This window comes from Nicotiana attenuata, unplaced genomic scaffold (assembly GCF_001879085.1).
Source record: "Nicotiana attenuata strain UT unplaced genomic scaffold, NIATTr2, whole genome shotgun sequence".
NCBI classification, from domain to species: domain Eukaryota; kingdom Viridiplantae; phylum Streptophyta; class Magnoliopsida; order Solanales; family Solanaceae; genus Nicotiana; species Nicotiana attenuata.
In genome coordinates this window covers 131,913-149,991 of record NW_017672724.1, presented here as the reverse complement: position 1 = coordinate 149,991, position 18,079 = coordinate 131,913, and the positions used below count along the sequence as shown (strand labels likewise).

Sequence of the window (18,079 nt, the reverse complement as noted above, 5' to 3'; positions counted from 1 at the left end):
CCCAGTGAGCGCAGTTGATGATATTGAGGGATGGATCTTCCCTAGACATGGATCTTGTCCGAAGTATTTATACCTGGAGATGGATCTTCTCCACAGGGCTGGAATAGCCTTCCTCGGTACTGGATGACTGCGGTCAATGATATATATATTCCGGGATGGATCTTCCCTAGGCCGGATGGCCATATACAGTACCGAGTGGTTGAGCACTTCTGAGTGGAGGTATACGGAACATTGATCATGCTATATGTGCACTGGTACATAGAGATTTCCTGAGCTTATTACTCCGTACTGTTCAGACTGCATTTATTTACTATTGAGTTTTTGCCTGAACTGCAAGCATGCCTACTTTTCTGTACAGTTAAATGATATTACCTGTTGAGGTTTGGTTCGTCACTACCTGTCAGTCCATAGTTTGGACTTGTTACTTACTGAGTTGGTGTACTCACGTTACCGCCTGCACCTTGTGTGCAGATCCTGGTATCTCGGGTCACGGTAGCGGTTGCTGATCATTTCAATGGTGGACTTTTTCTTGGAGATAGCGAGGTAGCTGCCTGGCGATCGCAGTCCCGCCTTCTCCTTCTTTATCTTCCTTTAGTGTATTGTGTTGGCTATTCTCAGACTATGTAAGTCTTGTTTTCTTTCGAACCGTTGTAGTATTTTGCTCATGACTTAATGACACCCGAGGTCAGGCTTGTATTTTCCGCTTGTTTTGATTTTTGCTTTATATCTTTTATCGGATTTCTGTTAAAAATATGGTTTTACTTAAGTTTTAAATGAAATATGAAGTATTTGGAAATAAGTTGGCTGGCCTAGTTTCACGATAGACGCCATCACGACCGGGTTATTTTTTTTGGGTCGTGACAATGACCTATCGGGTCATCACAACAAAGAACATAAAGCAATTGAAATTAATTGAGAACGTCAATTATTTAATAATTCCAAAACAATAATATTGTTATTTAATCCTGCATTTTCTTCCAAACAAAACAAAAAGAATTCTTATTAAGGTTTTCCAATGTGTTGCTTCATCTCATTTTATATAATTAGGAAATTAATAGTAGTAACTTTCCTTACTTTTGAATTACTTTCTGAATATCATAAAGTTCTGATTTAGAAAAGATCGATATAAACCTAAGTAAACGTCTCTGAAAGCTAATTAGATTAGTCCAATCGATTAGTTTCGGTTAGGGTTATCCCTCTAGTCCAATCGATTAGTTTCGATTAGGGGTATTTTATTCATAGGAAAAAAAAAGTACTAGCCGAATTAGTAGAATTTTGTTCAAACAATAGTGCTATAGGACACATTTGTCCATAAATTTTTTTTTTAAAAAAAATATATTTGTCCGTAAAATTTTGCAAATTTTTTAATAAATTCAAAAATAAAATTTTCAAAAACAAAAATATGGTTTTGATCACAGTTTCAAAATTTTCAAAAAAAAAAAAAAAAACCTTTTTTCCCCGCTCAAAGTTCAAGTGAAATATATGTCCAAAGACAATTTCAAATTCCAAATACTATTTTTCAACTTAACTCCAAATACTACTTTTTTTTAAAAAAAAAAAAAAAGAAAATTTTATGTCCAAACGCCTGCTAAAATTGCCAATCTTATGCCTATCACCCCTATAAATATTCAAGCTCTAAACTTTCATTTCTCAAACCAATTTGAGTAGCAAATTTTATTTTAGCCCAAAAATGGTTTTCCAAAATCATCTTTACTTCTTGTTTCCCTTTGTTTTTCTTCAACATTTTGCTTTATGTCAAGAACAAGTACTTAGATCAGCCTATTGGCTTTCTAGCTTTAATTTCTCAGCTTCTAAAATTGAAATCAAATATTTTACCCATATTTTTTGTGCATTTGCTGATATTAATCCCAAATATTTTCAAGTTTCTATTTCCTCATCAAATATATCACCATTTTCCACTTTCACAAAAATGTTCAACAAAAAAACCCTTCAATTAAAACCCTATTGTCAATTAAGGATTCTACTTTTGTCACTTTTTCTACCATGGCTAGTAATTCAACTTCTCGAAAAAAAATTCATCGATAACTTTAGCTAGATCTTTCAATTTCCATGGTTTAGATCTTTATTGGACTTACCGCAAATCGAATTCAGACATGATCAACTTAGAAATTCTTATAAATGAATGGCGATCCGCGATAATCTTGGAAGCTAAAACATCAAGTAAACATGCATTGTTACTAAGTGCAGCAGTTTATTACAAACCAAAAATTAATGCTACTTTGAATTACCCTTCAAAGTCATTAGCAAAAAGTCTAGATTGGATTAATCTAATGGCTTATAATTTCACTTCTCCTAATCTTTCGCGTGTAACGCGACCTCATGCTGCATTATTAGATCAAGATTCTGGAAAAAATTATTAGTGGATGTGCTCGAATTAAAGATTGGATTAAGTCTGGAATTCCCTCAAAGAAAATAGTTTTAGGGTTGCCATTTTCGGATATGCATAGAGATTATTGAGTAGGGAAAATCATGATTTAAATGCACCGGCTAGAGGACCTATTGGTGGTGGAGATGGATCAATGGGGTATAAAGAAATAAGTGAATTTTGTGTTAGGGCAACAACAACATTTGATGCTGATATTGTTGGGAATTATTGCTATTTGAGAACAACATGGATTAATTTTGATGAATTTAATACCGTTTTTACTAAGGTTGCTTTTGCTAAGAAGAATGGATTGTTTGGTTATTTTGCATGGTATGTTGGGGTGGATAATAAATGGACTCTTTCTCAAGAAGGTTAGTAAATTAATTCGTTTTTACGTTATCAGTACGATTTAATCTGTTGTAGTAGGTTGATTTTCTGTAGAAAGTTATTTACTTAATTATTTTTAATTATTTTAAATTATAATGTAAAAACACTTCACACAATCAGCATAAAAAATTTATATTCAATTACTATAAATTAATTATCTTATATTATAATGTAAAAACACTTCACACAATTGGCATAAAAAATTTAAATTCAATTACAATAAATTTTGGTTAGTTAAATTAATTTTCTTCTAATTTTATCCTTGTTATTTTGGCAGCATCGCAAGTTTGGGAAGCTTAGGTTGGATTTCTCTTTTTGGTTAAAGTTGGATTATTTGGCCTTGGGACAATCTTTATTGCAGTCAACTTTGACTAGGAGATTTGTTAAATAAATAAATAAAATAAAAACTTTGAATAGGAGAGATGATATTCATACTTCATATATAGTAGCTTGAATTTTTTTCTCTTTTTTATGTGATCCAAAAATTTCCACATATGCTACAATAAAAGCTATGTACTACACGTTTAGATTAAGCTTGTTATATTTTTGCTTCCACATTCAGAAATAAAATAAAATAATTTCAAAGGTCAGCCATGTCACACCTTCTTTGTTGGCCTGTTAAGAAGTCACATATTGAGAAGATGAAGGTAGCAGAAATGAGGATGTTGAGGTGGATGTGCGGGCATACTAGGATGGATAAGATTAGGAATGATGATATTCGGGAGAAGATGTGCGTGGCCCCCATTGATGACAAGATGCGGGAAGCGCGGCTCAGATGGTTCGGGCATGTTAAGAGGAGAATCCCAGATGCTCCGATAAGGAGGTGCGAACGGTTGGTTGTGGAGGGCACGAAAAGAGGTAGAGGGCGGCCTAAGAAGTATTGGGGGGAGGTGATCAGGCAGGATATGGCGAGTCTTCAGAATTCTGACGACATGGCACTTGATAGGAACATGTGGAGGTCGAGTATTAGGGTAGTAGGTTAGGAGGTAGTTGGGTCTTGCCTTATGTCATAACTTTGTGGGATTAGTTTGGTAGGATACTATTTCGCTTTCGCTGTGTATCTTTCTTCTGGATTTCATGTTGTTCCTATTTTTCCTATTTTCCTATTTTTCTTATTATTTCTGTGGTGTTACTGATTTTGTCTCCTTTTGTCATTTTGTCCTCTTGAATCGAGGGTCTTTCGGAAACAGCCTCTCTACTCCTTTCGGGTAGAGGTAAGGTCGGCGTACACACTACCCTCCCCAGACCCCACTAGTGAGATTTCACTGGATCGTTGTTGTTGTTGTTGTTGTTGTTCCTTATTTCTTTTTTTTGGAAAATTCTAAAGAAAATTAGCAATTGCTACCCTTCGGGTACGCACTGGGTAACTTGCTCACTATGCAATAGCCCACAAATCACACAGAAAATGTAAACCGCACTAGTAGGCAAGCCCGGTACGACGAGCTCTGACTGAGGAGGCAACTGGTGAGGGGTGTCGATCCCAGGTCTAGTCCTATGTATGAGAAACCACTTGCCCAACCAACTCAACCAACCATTACGGACATCTTTCTTATTTGTTGCTAATGATTTTTATGTGCATTTTTTACGGTTGAAATATGTGACTAACTCATCTAAAGCTTAAACTTGGGTCAATCACATGTAAACTCATTTTGATAATGAGTAACGACGATGACTAAACTCAAGACTTCTGTCTGATTTGAGATATTATATTTAAAAAGTAAAGTTTAGGCTTAATTCAAACTTAAAAGCTAGTGAAAATTAACCAAGATCGTATAAAAAGACAAAATAACCGTCTACCTGCATCTCAATTTATGTGATAATATTTAATTGGGTACGGAATTTAAGAACGAGAAATACGTTATCTAGGCAATTATTTGATCCATTAGTATTACCAGCTGCACTGTGTAATACTAGAAGTTTTATTGTGTGCCTCACACAACTGACATTAGTTGTGTGAGGCTCCTTTTTCTTTCACAAATTTGTGGATCCTAATCTTACACTTCTGGGTCCACAAAACGATGAGACAAAAAAGATGCTTCATACAACTAGTGTCAATTGTATGAGACACAAAATAAAATTTTCCGTGTAATACTTTAGAAGAAATGGAAGTTGGACTTACCTAACTAAACCAATCAAACTAAAATACTGAATCCGCTAAAAATATAAGAATAGTGTAAAAAAGAAATGAATTGTAAAAAGTAACATATATCATCGCGCAACCAATTGTGTAATTGTTGCAGTGTCAACTTCTCCAATTTCCTGCACTGAGCCATTTGAATTACCAACTTCTTCATCTTCCCTTGTAGAAAATGCAGGCCTCTTTGGAGAATTCATAGCAAAATTCACATCCTTTAACAAATAAGAAACTTCTAACATTGTAGGCCTATCCAATGGATTTTTTTGGACACATAATAAAGAAATTTGCATGCATTTCAATAGTTTACAAGATGATGTTGTATCATCAAGTGATGGATCCATAAACTTCATGCCTTTACCATCTCTCCACATCTCATATGCCTGGATTATAAAAGAAAAAGATAAAATAAATTTAATTAATTAATACAATAACAACATATCCAATATATTTTTACAAGTGGGGTGTGGGAAGGATAGTGTATACACAGACCTTACCCTTACCTTGTGAAATAGAGAGATTGTTCACGATAGACTCTCTGCTCAAGTTTTTGACATATATACACTGGTAGCGTAAAATATTTTTATAGTATCAATATAATTTTATCTGTTCTACTAGATTACCTGTCGCATTTTTTCAAGTTACAAATCATACTTAACTAATATGGATGTGGTTACCTGTTGATCTCTTTTACATGACATGATCGTATAAAAAATTCTATATATTGTCAGCATATGAAAGTTAAGCTCTTAATTAAATGGCTTTATATGTTATACATTGATAGAGTATAATTATTTTTACTTCATTAGTTCATCTAAAACATAGCTATATTTAATTAATACAGGATCAGTAAACTAGAATATAAAACAGACAACTTGCGAAAAATTAGTTAAATTATGCTGATAGTGTAAAATTCTTTTATAATATCAGTGTAAATAAGTTAAACCCTAATTAAATACTTGTAAAAACATATATTGAAGTTATATATAATCACAACTTACGTATTCAAGAAGGTTTAAATTTTCATCTGGACCATGTATTCTTCTTCCCACTTATGATTTGGAGAAGAAGTACTCCAAAACTGAAAATATCAGATTTTGTTGAATAGATGCCTTGTTCCACATATTCAGGTGGAATATAACCCCTGCAACTCATTGAAAATGAATGTGGTAATTAAGAATATAATCATAATTCATAACACTACCACAAAAAAAAAAAAAAAAAAAAAAAAAAAAAAAACTAGAATTAGTTACGAACTTCATCGCTTATCTGTTGCTAAATCGCTCATAGCTAACATAACTTTTTGATAATCTATCACTAATCCATTGCTAAATAGAATTAGCGATAAATTTATCTATTTAGCTACAGAATTTGACCGTCGCTAATTTTTTTTTTTTTTTTTAACAGTGTAAGAATACTTTGCTAAGAGATACATATGAATAAATAAGTCTAACTAATATGCACCTACAAATTTAAGAAATTTTATACAATATCAAATCACCCAAAATATATTTATAGTAACTTTTCATAAAAAAAAAGGGAATTTGTTTCTTGAAACTAAGTCAGGTTGCTTGTACGACAAATAAATTTACTATTAAAAAAATAGGAATTAGCGACAGAAAAACTCAGTAGCTAATTCTATTTAATTATGGATTAACGACAGTTTATTCAAGAAATTATATTAGTTACGAGCAATTTAGCAAAAGATTAGCGATGAAGTTCATCGCTATTTTTATTTTTTTTGTAGTGTTAAATATAACTTAATATTATAACTTACATTGTTCCAACTACTCGTAGGGTATTTGCTTCAACTTCATCCTTCTTAAATATTCTTGCCATTCCAAAGTCAGAAATCTTTGGTTTCATATCTATATCCAATAAAATATTGCTGGCTTTCAAATCTCCATGAATAATTGTTAATCTTGAGTATTCTTGGAGATATAGGAGCCCTTGAATAATTCCTTCAATTACTTGCACTCGTTTTTCCCAATTTAGAAGTAATCTTCTGACTTGATCTATACATGAAAAATCAACTTGATGTGAAAAAAATTAGAATAATGCATGGGAAAAAGAATTTCTTATTAGTAAAGTAAAAAATTAGTAACAATATTAGTTGATGTATACTACTTTCCCGCTCCTTCGTTTTATGTGGCATAGTTTGACTTGACGTACGTAGAATTTAAGAAAAAACAAAGACTTTTAAAACTAATAGTCATAAATATTTCATAATATTTTTGTGGCTATATAAATATATATTATTATGATGAGTTTAAAATTATATTGAAATGTGTCATTTTTTTTAAAAAAGCTATAAAAGAAAAAGTGTCACATAAAATAAAAGAAAAATGACACTGTATAGCTGCTGTAAAAATAATAGCTGAAAAATTATATAAAATTTGTATATATATTTTTTTTGTATATATATACATTATGCATGTTATATACAAAAATTATACAAGTTTTATATACTTTTTCGGCTACCGAATATAAATAGTTTCTAGCGCAGGCTAAAAGTGATAATATAGAGTGTAACACTTATATCCGCTAACAACTTAACAATATTACGCACAGGCATGTCGACGAAGTGATGTCTGCCTCAACTGTTTCACTCGCACTTCTAATATAGCAGAAATATAAAAAAAAATAAAAAAAAAATAAAAAGGAATAACTTACTATAAATGTAGTAGTCCAAGCTCTTGTTGGGCATGTATTCGTAGATCAACATCTTCTTTTTTCTTTCAATGCAAAAACCCACGACTTTTACAAGATTTATATGTTGTAATTTTGCTGTAAGGATCACTTCATTTTCAAACTCTTCCAATCCTTGAGTAGAGGTTTCTGAGAGCCTTTTCACAGCTATTTCTTGCCCATTTCTCAACTTTCCCTAATTCGATTAATAAAATATCCTTTGACATTTTTAATAAATATTGATAAATGTATTCATGAAGACAATTTGGAAATCATCTACTATAGGAAAAAAAAAAACAAGTAAAAGTTTATTTGCTCACTAGAAAGTCACAATTGTGTGTGAAGGATAATTAATAAACTACCTCTAAGATTACTGGATAGCAACAACATACAGAGGCGGACCTAAGATTTGAACATGATATGAACCATTGTCGAATAAAAATTTGAGCAAATGCTAAAGTCAGAATCGAACCCAGGCAGCACACTGAAAGTCAAGGTGTGCCCCCAAATCGACCGACGCACCTGCCTAAGATTTGAATCTTAGGATACCATTCAAAATATATACTACCTATTATTTAAGATATATACACATCTATAAATATATGACTTACCCCAAGGCTCCCTTAAAAAAAACTACTACTACTAACCTGTACGAGAGAGTACCCAATTTTGATCCCCTGCAACGTGCCATGCATAGTAACCAAGCAATCCTCTACCTTAACCATAATTAACCTTATCTCTAACACTTTGTGTATCATCATAGCTAATCAAATTATTTCCAGAGTAACAATAATCTCCAACAATGGTACCATTATACACAGCCGTGGCGCGGCTCTGCAATATATAATCCTTAATTTGGTTATAAGTCATCGAGCCATCGTTGACCGCACCAACATTTGATTTTCCGGCAGCAGGCGCTCTGAGACCGTGAATATTCACGTTAACCAATCGCCACGCATAGACATAAAATGGAATTCCAAGTACCAATTTTCGTATTGGAACACCAGCTTGAATCCATGCATTAATTCCATCACTTCCACTGACATGGTTCACAGGATCAAATAATTGTGCATGTGAATTGGTTTGTGATGGTGACCAATTTGGTCCATAGAAATCATAGGCCATAAGGTTAATCCAGTCTAAGTTTCTTGCCAATGATTCAACTGGGTAGTTCAATCCGTTGACTCGGGGTGAGTAGGAAACCGCCGCCGTGAGAAGCAGTGCCACCCTGCCGGAATTTCTCACCTCCGTGTTGATAGCGGTGCGCCACTCGTTTAAAAGGGTACCTGTTTGATTGAGACATAGTTAAGTAAATAAAAGTGTACTCTTCAACAGTTTAATTTGTAAGGACCATATATATATATATATATATATATATATATATATATATTGAGAAAATATATGTTTGTAAATAGTACCTAAGTTTGTCATGTCTGTAGCTGATAATGGATATTCCCAATCAAGATCAAGGCCATGAAATCCCAATTGTCTAGCCAATCTTATTGATGAATCAATTAAACTTTTTCTTGAATTTGGTTGTCTAGCCATAATTCCATAGGCAGTTGAATTAGCTCTTCCTCCTGCTATAGACAAGAAAGTCTTGACTGAAGAATTTTTCCTTTGAACTGTACTTGTAAATTGCCTGAACGAATCTTGATTTTCCGGCGAAATGATTAACTGATTTGATTGTGGATTAAGATCAGCAAATGCACAAAAAAGATGAGTGAAAAGAGTTGAATCTATGTTGTTTAATGCTAATCCACTGTCCCTAAACCAGTACCCTCCCTTAATAACATTTTGGCCATTTGTGAAAACTAGTTGCTGAAGGAGGAAAAATGAGAAAATAATGGAGAAGAGAGTTACAGAATTAGCCATTAAATTGAAGGTTGATAGCTTATTTAATTTGTGACCCCGAGATTATATAAGTTTTGAAGATTTGAGTTTACTGTCTACCGGCGGCTTTAATTTGCTAAACATTTACTACTCCATTAGAAAGTGGTTGAATCTCTGGATGTTTCTAAAAAGAGAAAAGGTCAAAAATCTCTTGATCTATATATATTCTTGCGGTTAGCAAATTGTCCTGTATTTGTTCTTGTTACAAGGGGAACTAAGGCTGTATTGTGTGGTTTGGGCCCAGCCCGGGACCGGCCCAGGCCCGCGAGCCCACATAGGCTTTAGGCTAGACGGGCTGGCCCGTATGGTCCGGGCCCAAGTGGTCCTAGGAGCCCACTGTGGGCCGGTCCAGCATGGAGAGACCGCGAGCCTGGGACCGTTTAGTCCGGGACCGGCTGGCGGGCCTGGGCCGGTTCAACCCGGCCAACGGGCCCAACGGCTGCTTTTCAAAAAAAAAAATTTAAAATTGGCCAACGGTTGGAAGTTTAAAAACTAGCCGTTGGCCTGCCAATTTAGCCGTTTGGCTTTTTAAAAAATAGTCATTTGCCCCCCAAACTTTGTTTTAGCCCCAAACTTTTTATAATTACACTTTTTTCCTATTCTCAACTATAAATACCCCCTCATTCTTTCATTTTTAATCACAAAATCATCAATCTCTCTAATTTTCTTCTATAATTGCTTACTTTATTATTGCAATTTGTGAAAAATTGTGAAGTTGGTGAATTGAAGTATTCAAATCTTCAAGTCTTCAACGATATACAATTTTCAAGAAGTTGTTCGTCAATTCGGTAAACGCGTTCCAACTCTTAAGTTTTAATATTATAGTTTTGTTTGTTTTAGTTTGTACAATTATAATTAATATGGGCTTTTCTTAAAAAAAAATGTTTGGTGGTAAGGGAAAATCTAAAATTGGTGAATCTAGTGGCCAAGCTACTACTCCTCCCCCGGCTCCCCGACCCAGACATGTTACCCGTCCTCCTCCACCTGTTATTCTTGATAGTTGTTTGACTCAAAAGATGTTAAACTCTTTTTAAGCAAATCAATCAAAGAGATTAAGGGGTAAATCGTAGTCGAAGATAATAAACCCTAAGATCGTTTCAATAATCGAAACAGTAACAATGATAAAAGAGAGAGAGAGAGAGAGAGAATGATGCAGAGAGAAAAATCGGAAAGAGAGAATCAGTTTTTCTATTATCAGTTGTCTGCCTATTACAAGGCCCGGATCCCCTTTATATAATAGGGGATCTAAGCTGAGTCAAGAGAACGACAAAATTAGTGTACTCTGTGGCGGAGCCGACGACGGGTCGAGGTCGTTCCTCCTCTTACCCCTGGGTCGTCCCTTCGTATTGTATCGTAAACATTCAGTGGTGGGTCATGTTGACGGTAGGACGTGATTGGTCAAAATCGACCCCATACAGTTAGTCCCTCCGCTTGTCGGGGTCGTAACGAGATGCGTCCTCGATGGGCGGAATCAACGTATCCGTTAGGGAGAGTTTGACTTGTTGACTTGATTCGACGTGACTGGTGGGGGACGGCAATCATCCCTGTCACAGCGTTGAAGTAAAACACTCTACCTTGGATGACGTCAGCGTCCGCATATGTCATCATTATGCATATTCTCGAGGTGGAAGAGAACTGACAATTTGGCACTTGGTTTCCCACGTCGATTTGAAATCTGACGCCTCGATTCTGGCGCCACCCAACCTTATAAATAGGGGAAGGGTTTAATTTTGTTGAAGAACTTTGGTCATTCCTGAGAACTTTCCCAGCCCTCCTCTATTGATTTTCGCGTTCCTGCACATTTCGTTCGTGTCCAGGGATCTTTCTTCTTCTTCATTTCTTTTCGCGTGATCCTTTTCGAATGAAAATATGCCCAAATCTCGCCGTACCAAAGAAAGGGTTCCTGAGGTAGCTCCGTTGAATGTGTCGCCCTCCTCCGACGGTGGGGAGGTGGAAGTGGAAGAGGATGTCAGTCCTCTGAAGGTAGAAGCTTTGTTGCCGAGGCACTCTTCGCCTCGGTGTGATTTCAACAAGGATTCCGCGGTTCCGGTTCCGGTGCGTTCTGAGACGGGACAGAACCACTTGGACGACCTCCGCGCAAAATACGGCATTCTATCTTACGTAGAGATGGTTCCGGCGGGGGAGGATCACGTTGACGTTCACAGGCTGGCTATTGTGCCTTCTATGAGTACCCCTTCTTGATAGGCTACGGTCTTCCCCTTTTTCCTTTGGCGGAGGAATTCTGCAGATTCTATCACATCTGCCCGGCTCAGTTCACGCCGTACACGCTTAAGGTGCTCCTGCTACTGACTAAATATGCAGCGTTGGCCGGATATGATATCTCCGTTCATCATCTCTTGCACTTATTTACAGCCGGTTTCCTTAGAGGGACCATGGTGCACTTAAGGATTCGTGGTACAAAGGGGTTGGTGGTTGGAACCGATGACCGGCCGAGCCGTAAATTCTGGCACAAATATTTCTTCGTCAGGACCGAGCATATGGTCTCCAACCCTACCGGATTTCCAGAAAGATGGAACAAAACACGTAGGTGCTGTAGTTCATCAAGTTCTCTGTTGCATGTTGTTATCGCAATTCTAACTTTTATATTACAGCTATGGCCCGTCCGCCCCAGCCCTTTGCCGGTCTAAGGAGCTGGGTCGCCGGCCTGCTTCCTCACACGGAGGAAACCCAAACTTGGTCTGCATTCACGCAACGTTACGGCCCTCAAGTTTCTTCAGGTAAACTTCGGATTTTTCTTTGTCGGTTAGATGACCTTGCCTAACCGTGATTTTGTGGTCATAGTCGAGGTGCTTCTAGGAAGAAGGCGACAATCCCTGCTTTCGTGCGTCCTACTACCGCTGCGGACGCTCGAGATACTCTATGCGAGTCTATTCGGGAGGGTCGTTCTCTTACACCTCATCAGGGAGATGCGCCCACGGCTGTGGCTATAAGGGAGCCGACTTTGTTGACATCGGCCCCACAACCTGCCGACGAATCTTCTCATGGTGAGGAGCCGCCAGAAAGAAAAAGGAGAAGACTAGAGATGGGAAAAGGGGTGGCTACTGAAGCCGATGATGGTGGAACATCTCGGGCGGCCCCGGCGCCCATGTTTATGGCCGATTCTATCCGATCGGGGAGGCCGGTACGTGAGGAAAGGGTCAGCCCAGGGGTTAGTTTGGTGCGCCCCGCTGAGGGGGGTTCGTCGACTAACGTCGGTGTGCCTGACGTGTAAGCCAATGAGTCGGGTTCCGATGTTGCCCCTGAGGACGTGAACGAGTTTTTGGGTTGTCACACCCGTGTGGAGGCGGCGACGGATGGATCTGACCGTCATATAACAATCCCTAGGGATTGCAACTTGCTGCTGAATAGCGAGCAGGTCGCATCGTCGCTTACCCTGTTGTGTGCCTCCCCCGAGAGTGGGATGCTCAGGGCGATGAACGATATGGAGCTGTCTCGGAAGGTTGCCGGCATGGCTTTACAGGTAGTTTTCATCACCTTACTACTTTTTTCTTTGCTTATTGTAGAATGGGTATCGAAATATGCTTACTCTTGTTTTTTCTTCCCAGACCCTCGTCCTGGAGGTGGAGAGGGACCGTCGTGAGCGGAAGAGGACGGACCTTTATAAGAAGGTGTTGAGGAAGTATCGAAAATGTCGTGCTAAGCATCAAGCGGCGGCTGATCTCTGCCGACAGGACCCCGAGTTCCAAGTGTTCCGCGAGGGGCTTAAGGAGAGGGAGGCCCAATTAGAACGTAGGGGGGCGGAACTGGAGGAGACGGATAGGGAGCTAGTGAGGGTCGTTGCTCGTAATAGTGAGCTGGAGGCTCTCCTCAGGGCGAAGGATGATGAACTCGAATTGAATTGAGGGGTGGCTGCAGAGAATGCCGACTTGCAGTAGAGGGTAGTTAGTCTGACCGCCAAGCTTGGTGTTAGAATGGCGGAAATCGACAGACTTAAGGGCGAGCTGAGTGCTGATGCCGACAAATTGACCGCGCTGCAGAGGCAAGTCGCCCCTCCGAGGTCTGAGGAAGCGGAATACCATTCTCGGCCCTCCTCGTCTCGTCCCCCATCTGGTCAGGGCCCGTATCGTAGCGCCCATGAGATGTGGGTCTATGTAGAGGCACGACTTGATATATACAGAGCTTTACACGCAGAGGGTCGAGCGAAGGAGGCGGAGGTTCAGGTGGTGCGAAATGAAGCACGCACAGCTCGTGAATCGTGTAGGTATTACCCCGACTCTCCCGATGGGGAGGATGTTGCTTCCGAGGATGTCGATCGCCTTGACTCAGACTCGTGGTATGAGGACGTTTATCCCACAAGGGGGTGGTAGTTAGTTTAAGCTTGTATATTTTTGCTTCCGCATCTTCTTTTGGCTGTGGGGTGTACCAAAGTCTGTCCATGAGGACGAATGTAAATAAATTTTTGTCGTAATATAAACTTTTGTTTTTGTCGCTTCGTCTGTTTGTTGCTTCTCCCTTTTTGTTGTTTGTTTTACACTTAATCTTCGATGATATTGCCTTTCAGAAGATGTCGTGGTTCGAACGAGATCGAACTGATGTCGATGGCCTTTAGCCGTTAGGATGTTGCTTCGACTATCGTTGAAGTAGTATCCCTCGTGGTTTGAACGAGGTCGAACCAATGTCGATGGCCTTAGCCGTTAGGAGGTTGCTTCGACTGTCGTCGAAGTAGCACCCGTCGTGGTTCGAACGAGTTCGAACTAATGTCGATGGCCTTAGCCGTTAGGACGTTGCTTCGACTGTCATCGAAGTAGCACCCGTCGTGGTTCGAACGAGGTCGAACCTATGTCGATGGCCTTAGCCGTTAGGAGGTTGCTTCGACTGTCGTCGAAGTAGCACCTGTCGTGGTTCGAACGAGGTCGAACCAATGTCGATGGCCTTAGCCGTTAGGAGGTTGCTTCGACTGTCGTCGAAGTAGCACCCGTCGTGGTTCGAACGAGGGCGAACCAATGTCGATGGCCTTAGCCGTTAAGACTTTGCTTCGGCTGTCATCGAAATATCCTTCGTGGTTCGAATGAGATCGAACCTATATCGATGGCCTTAGCCGTTAGGAGGTTGCTTCGACTGTCATCGAAGTAGCACCCGTCGTGGTTCGAACGAGGTCGAACCTATGTCGATGGCCTTAGCCGTTAGGAGGTTGCTTCGACTGTCGTCGAAGTAGCACCTGTCGTGGTTCGAACGAGGTCGAAACTATGTCGATGGCCTTAGCCGTTAGGAGGTTGCTTCGATGGAGATTCAACTTCTGTTTATACAATGGAGATCGACACTTTTGTTCATATAATGGAGATTTCTGCTTATACAATGGAGATTGACTTCTATTCATATAATGGAGATTTCTGTTTATACAATGGAGATCGACTTCTGCGTATACAATGGAGACTAACTAGGGTAGTCCCTTCATTACTTCGATCTAGAGACCGTGTTGATGGACCGAGGTGATGGATTGCGCTTTTGATCCACGGGGTATCCCCTTTGCTGCCTCGTTAAAAACCTCCCCGAGAAAACCCAATTGGGACAAAACTCGAGTAAAGGAAAAAGAGTACGGCTTAGGGGACACCTCTCAGAAGTGGAAGTATTTGAGGTGGGAGACGTTCCGGTTGTTTTGGAGTGATTTTCCTTCCATTGTTTCCAGTTGGAACGCTTCTTTGTTTGCAGCTGCTGTGATTTTTGGCCTTGAGGACGTAGTCGCCAACTTTGAGTGGTCTTACTTTGGCTTTTCTATTATAGTATCTCTCTATTTGCTGTTTCTGGGCTATCATTCTTATATGAGCCATGTCTCTCCGCTCTTCGACTTCATCTAGGTCTTGTAACCTATTTTCGTCGTTACCCGCCCCGCTGTCATGGGAGTATCTCAGGCTTGGCTCCCCGATCTCGACGTGTATGACTGCATCGGTCCCCTAGACCAGTGAATATGGCGTTTCTCCCGTGCTGGATTTTGGCGTTGTTCGGTATGCCCATAGTACTTCAGGCAGTAATTCGGGCCATAACCCTTTAGCTTCCTCGAGCTTCTTTTTCAATATGTTCAATATTACTTTGTTGGAAGATTCGGCTTGACCGTTGGCGGCTGGGTGGTATGGAGTGGAGAGTATCCGCTTGATGTGCTATTTCTCGAAGAACTCGGTCGTTTTCTTTCCGATGAACTGAGGCCCGTTGTCGCAGTTGATTTCTTTGGGGATGCCGAAGCGGCATATAACATTTTTCCATATAAAAGCGATGACCTCATGTTCGCGTATTTGGGCGTACGCACCTGCTTCCACCCATTTAGAGAAATAGTCAGTTAAAACTAAAAGGAAACGTACCATTCCTCGTCCAGCTGGCAGGGGGCCGATTATGTCCATCCCCCATTTATGAAGGGTCATGGCGAAGTGACTGAATGGAGGAGTTCTCCCGCTTGATGTATCATGGGGGAGTATTTTTGACACAGCTCGCACCTCCGAACGTAGTCTGCTGCTTCTTTTTTCATAGTAGGCCAGTAATAGCCGGCGCGGATGAGGCATCGGACGAGGGCACGATTCCCAGTGTGTGCGCCACAATGGCCCTCATGCACCTCCTCTAATACTTGTCTTGCTTGGTGGGGTCCGAGGCATTTAGCAAGGGGGCCGCCGAACGTTCTTTTGTAGAGGTCATGATTTACCAAGCTGTATCGGGCAGCTTGCACTCGGAGTTTCTTGGCTTCTTTTTTATCTTGTGGGAGTGTTCCGTCCTGCAGATAGGATACAAAGCGGTTGCGCCAGTCCCAGGTTAAGTTCAAGGAGAATACCTCGACGTGATCTTTGGCAGAATGGAGGAGTGTGACCATGTTTCCTTTGTTGATATTCTTGGTGGCTGCGGCTAGCTTGGCTAGGCCGTCTGCTTCAATGTTTTGTGCCCTACATATCTGCTCGAGGCGGCATTCGTCGAATTCTGGCATCAGTTTGTGGATCTCTGATTGATACTTTTGTAGTCTTTGTTCTTTAATTTGGAAAGTCCCGGTGACTTGATTTACGACGAGTTGAGAATCGCAGTGGAGGATGAGTCGCCGGGCTCCATATTTGAGTGCTAACTTCATACCTGCAACCACAGCCTCGTACTCGGCCTCGTTGTTAGTCATCTCGGGACATCATATGGACTGGCGAATTACTTCGCCTGTAGGGACTTCAAGGACGAGTCCCAGTCCCAATCCCGAGGCATTCGAGGCTCCGTCAGTATAGAGGGTCCAAAGGTCGGTAAGAGTGAAGGCACGGGGGGCCTCTTGTTCCGCTTCTGGCAAAATTTCTGCACTGAAATCGGCGACAAAGTCGGCGAGTACCTGCGACTTAATGGCAGTTCGCGGGTGATACGTTATGTCGTGCTCGCTGAGCTCTATGGCCCATTTGGCGAGTCTGCCTGAGAGCTCAGGTTTATGCAGGATGCCCCTTAGGGGAAATGTTGTTATTACCTTTATGGGGTGACATTGAAAGTAGGGTCTAAGCTTTCGCGAAGCTACGACTAGTGCCAGAGCCAGTTTTTCAAGGTGTGGGTACCTTGTTTCGGCATCTATTAAGGTTTTGCTGATATAGTAAATGGGGGATTGTGTACCTTCATTTTTGCGGACCAGGACTGCGCTGACGGCGACTTCGGATATCGCTAGATATACGAGCAGACTTTCGCCTGGGTCTGCCTTGACGAGCAGGGGTGGTGAGGACAGATATGCTTTCAGTTTCCTCAGGGCGTCGATGCATTCTTCGTTCCATTGTAGTCCATGATCTTTTCTCAGTACATTGAAGAACTTGTGGCACCTGCCCGAGGATTGTGAAATGAACCTTGATAGGGCGGCTATCTGCCTTGTCAGCTTCTGTACCTGTTTCTTGCTGTTCAGTACCTCAGGTATTGAGTTTATGTCCTTGATCTGATCCGGGTTGACCTCGATGCCTCGTTGTGACACAAGGAAACCTAGAAATTTTCCTGAGGCTACACCGAAGGCGCATTTTTCCGGATTCAGTTTCATCCCGTACCACTTCAATATCTCGAAGGCTTCTTTCAAGTGACCGATATGGTCTTCTTTCTTCGTCGATTTTACCAGCATGTCATCGATATAGACCTCTATTGTCTTGCCGAGCTGTTTCTTGAACATCTTGGTAACTAACCTCTGGTATGTGGCCCCCACATTCTTGAGTCCGAAAGGCATCACATTATAGCAGTAAGTCCATTGGTGGGTGATGAAAGTTGTTTTCTCTTGATCCTCCTCGGCCATTAGGATTTGGTTGTAGCCGGAGTAGGCGTCCAAGAAACTCAGCAGTTCGTGTCCCGCTGTTGCGTCGATCAGATGGTCAATATTGGGCAATGGAAAGGAATCTTTTGGACATGCCTTGTTCAGATCGTTGAAGTCCACGCACATTCTCCACTTGCCGTTTTTCTTCTTGACCATGACCACATTAGCGGCCCATTGGGGGTATTTCGATTCTGTGATGGAGCCGTTAGCCAGTAATTTGTCCACTTCTTCACTGTCCGCCTCGTTGATTGCGGAATTGAATTTCCTCCTCATCTGCCGCACGGGCGGATAAAGCGAATCGACATTCAACTTATGAGTGGCGATGTCTTTCGGGATCCCCGGCATA

The 18,079-nt window shown here is 40.4% G+C and overlaps 2 protein-coding genes across 3 annotated transcripts; both read right to left on the bottom strand.

Moving 5' to 3' along the window:
* Positions 1-4,748: 4,748 nt before the first annotated feature.
* Positions 4,749-9,530, bottom strand: LOC109214277 (chitotriosidase-1-like). 2 transcript variants are annotated; one of them, XM_019378178.1, is made up of 6 exons: positions 9,014-9,530; positions 8,243-8,881; positions 7,581-7,791; positions 6,685-6,922; positions 5,909-6,051; positions 4,749-5,290 (listed from the first exon to the last, which is right to left on the bottom strand). In XM_019378178.1, exons 1-2 carry the CDS (start codon positions 9,468-9,470, stop codon positions 8,313-8,315), a joined length of 1,026 nt encoding a protein of 341 aa, XP_019233723.1. In that variant the 5' UTR covers positions 9,471-9,530; the 3' UTR covers positions 4,749-5,290; positions 5,909-6,051; positions 6,685-6,922; positions 7,581-7,791; positions 8,243-8,312. The 2 variants fall into 2 exon arrangements, with proteins under 2 accessions (XP_019233723.1, XP_019233722.1); XM_019378177.1 differs by having other exon boundaries at positions 7,581-8,881.
* LOC109214274 (G-type lectin S-receptor-like serine/threonine-protein kinase SRK) lies at positions 4,982-6,773 on the bottom strand. Its single transcript, XM_019378175.1, has 3 exons — positions 6,685-6,773; positions 5,982-6,051; positions 4,982-5,290 (listed from the first exon to the last, which is right to left on the bottom strand). Exons 1-3 carry the CDS (start codon positions 6,771-6,773, stop codon positions 4,982-4,984), a joined length of 468 nt encoding a protein of 155 aa, XP_019233720.1.
* Positions 9,531-18,079: the final 8,549 nt, after the last annotated feature.

What these genes read in the sequence shown, in the direction of transcription:
- LOC109214277 (XM_019378177.1), bottom strand. Translation starts at nt 9,470, where the DNA reads ATGGCTAATTCTGTAACTCTCTTCTCCATTATTTTCTCATTTTTCCTC. An exon ending in TACAGACATGACAAACTTAG is followed by an intron (nt 8,882 to 9,013) that starts GTACTATTTACA and finishes TCAATCAAACAG; the next exon opens with GTACCCTTTTAAACGAGTGG.
- LOC109214274 (XM_019378175.1), bottom strand. Translation starts at nt 6,773, where the DNA reads ATGAAACCAAAGATTTCTGACTTTGGAATGGCAAGAATATTTAAGAAG. An exon ending in CTACGAGTAGTTGGAACAAT is followed by an intron (nt 6,052 to 6,684) that starts GTAAGTTATAAT and finishes AATGAGTTGCAG; the next exon opens with GGGTTATATTCCACCTGAAT. An exon ending in CTGATATTTTCAGTTTTGGA is followed by an intron (nt 5,291 to 5,981) that starts GTACTTCTTCTC and finishes TTTATAATCCAG; the next exon opens with GCATATGAGATGTGGAGAGA.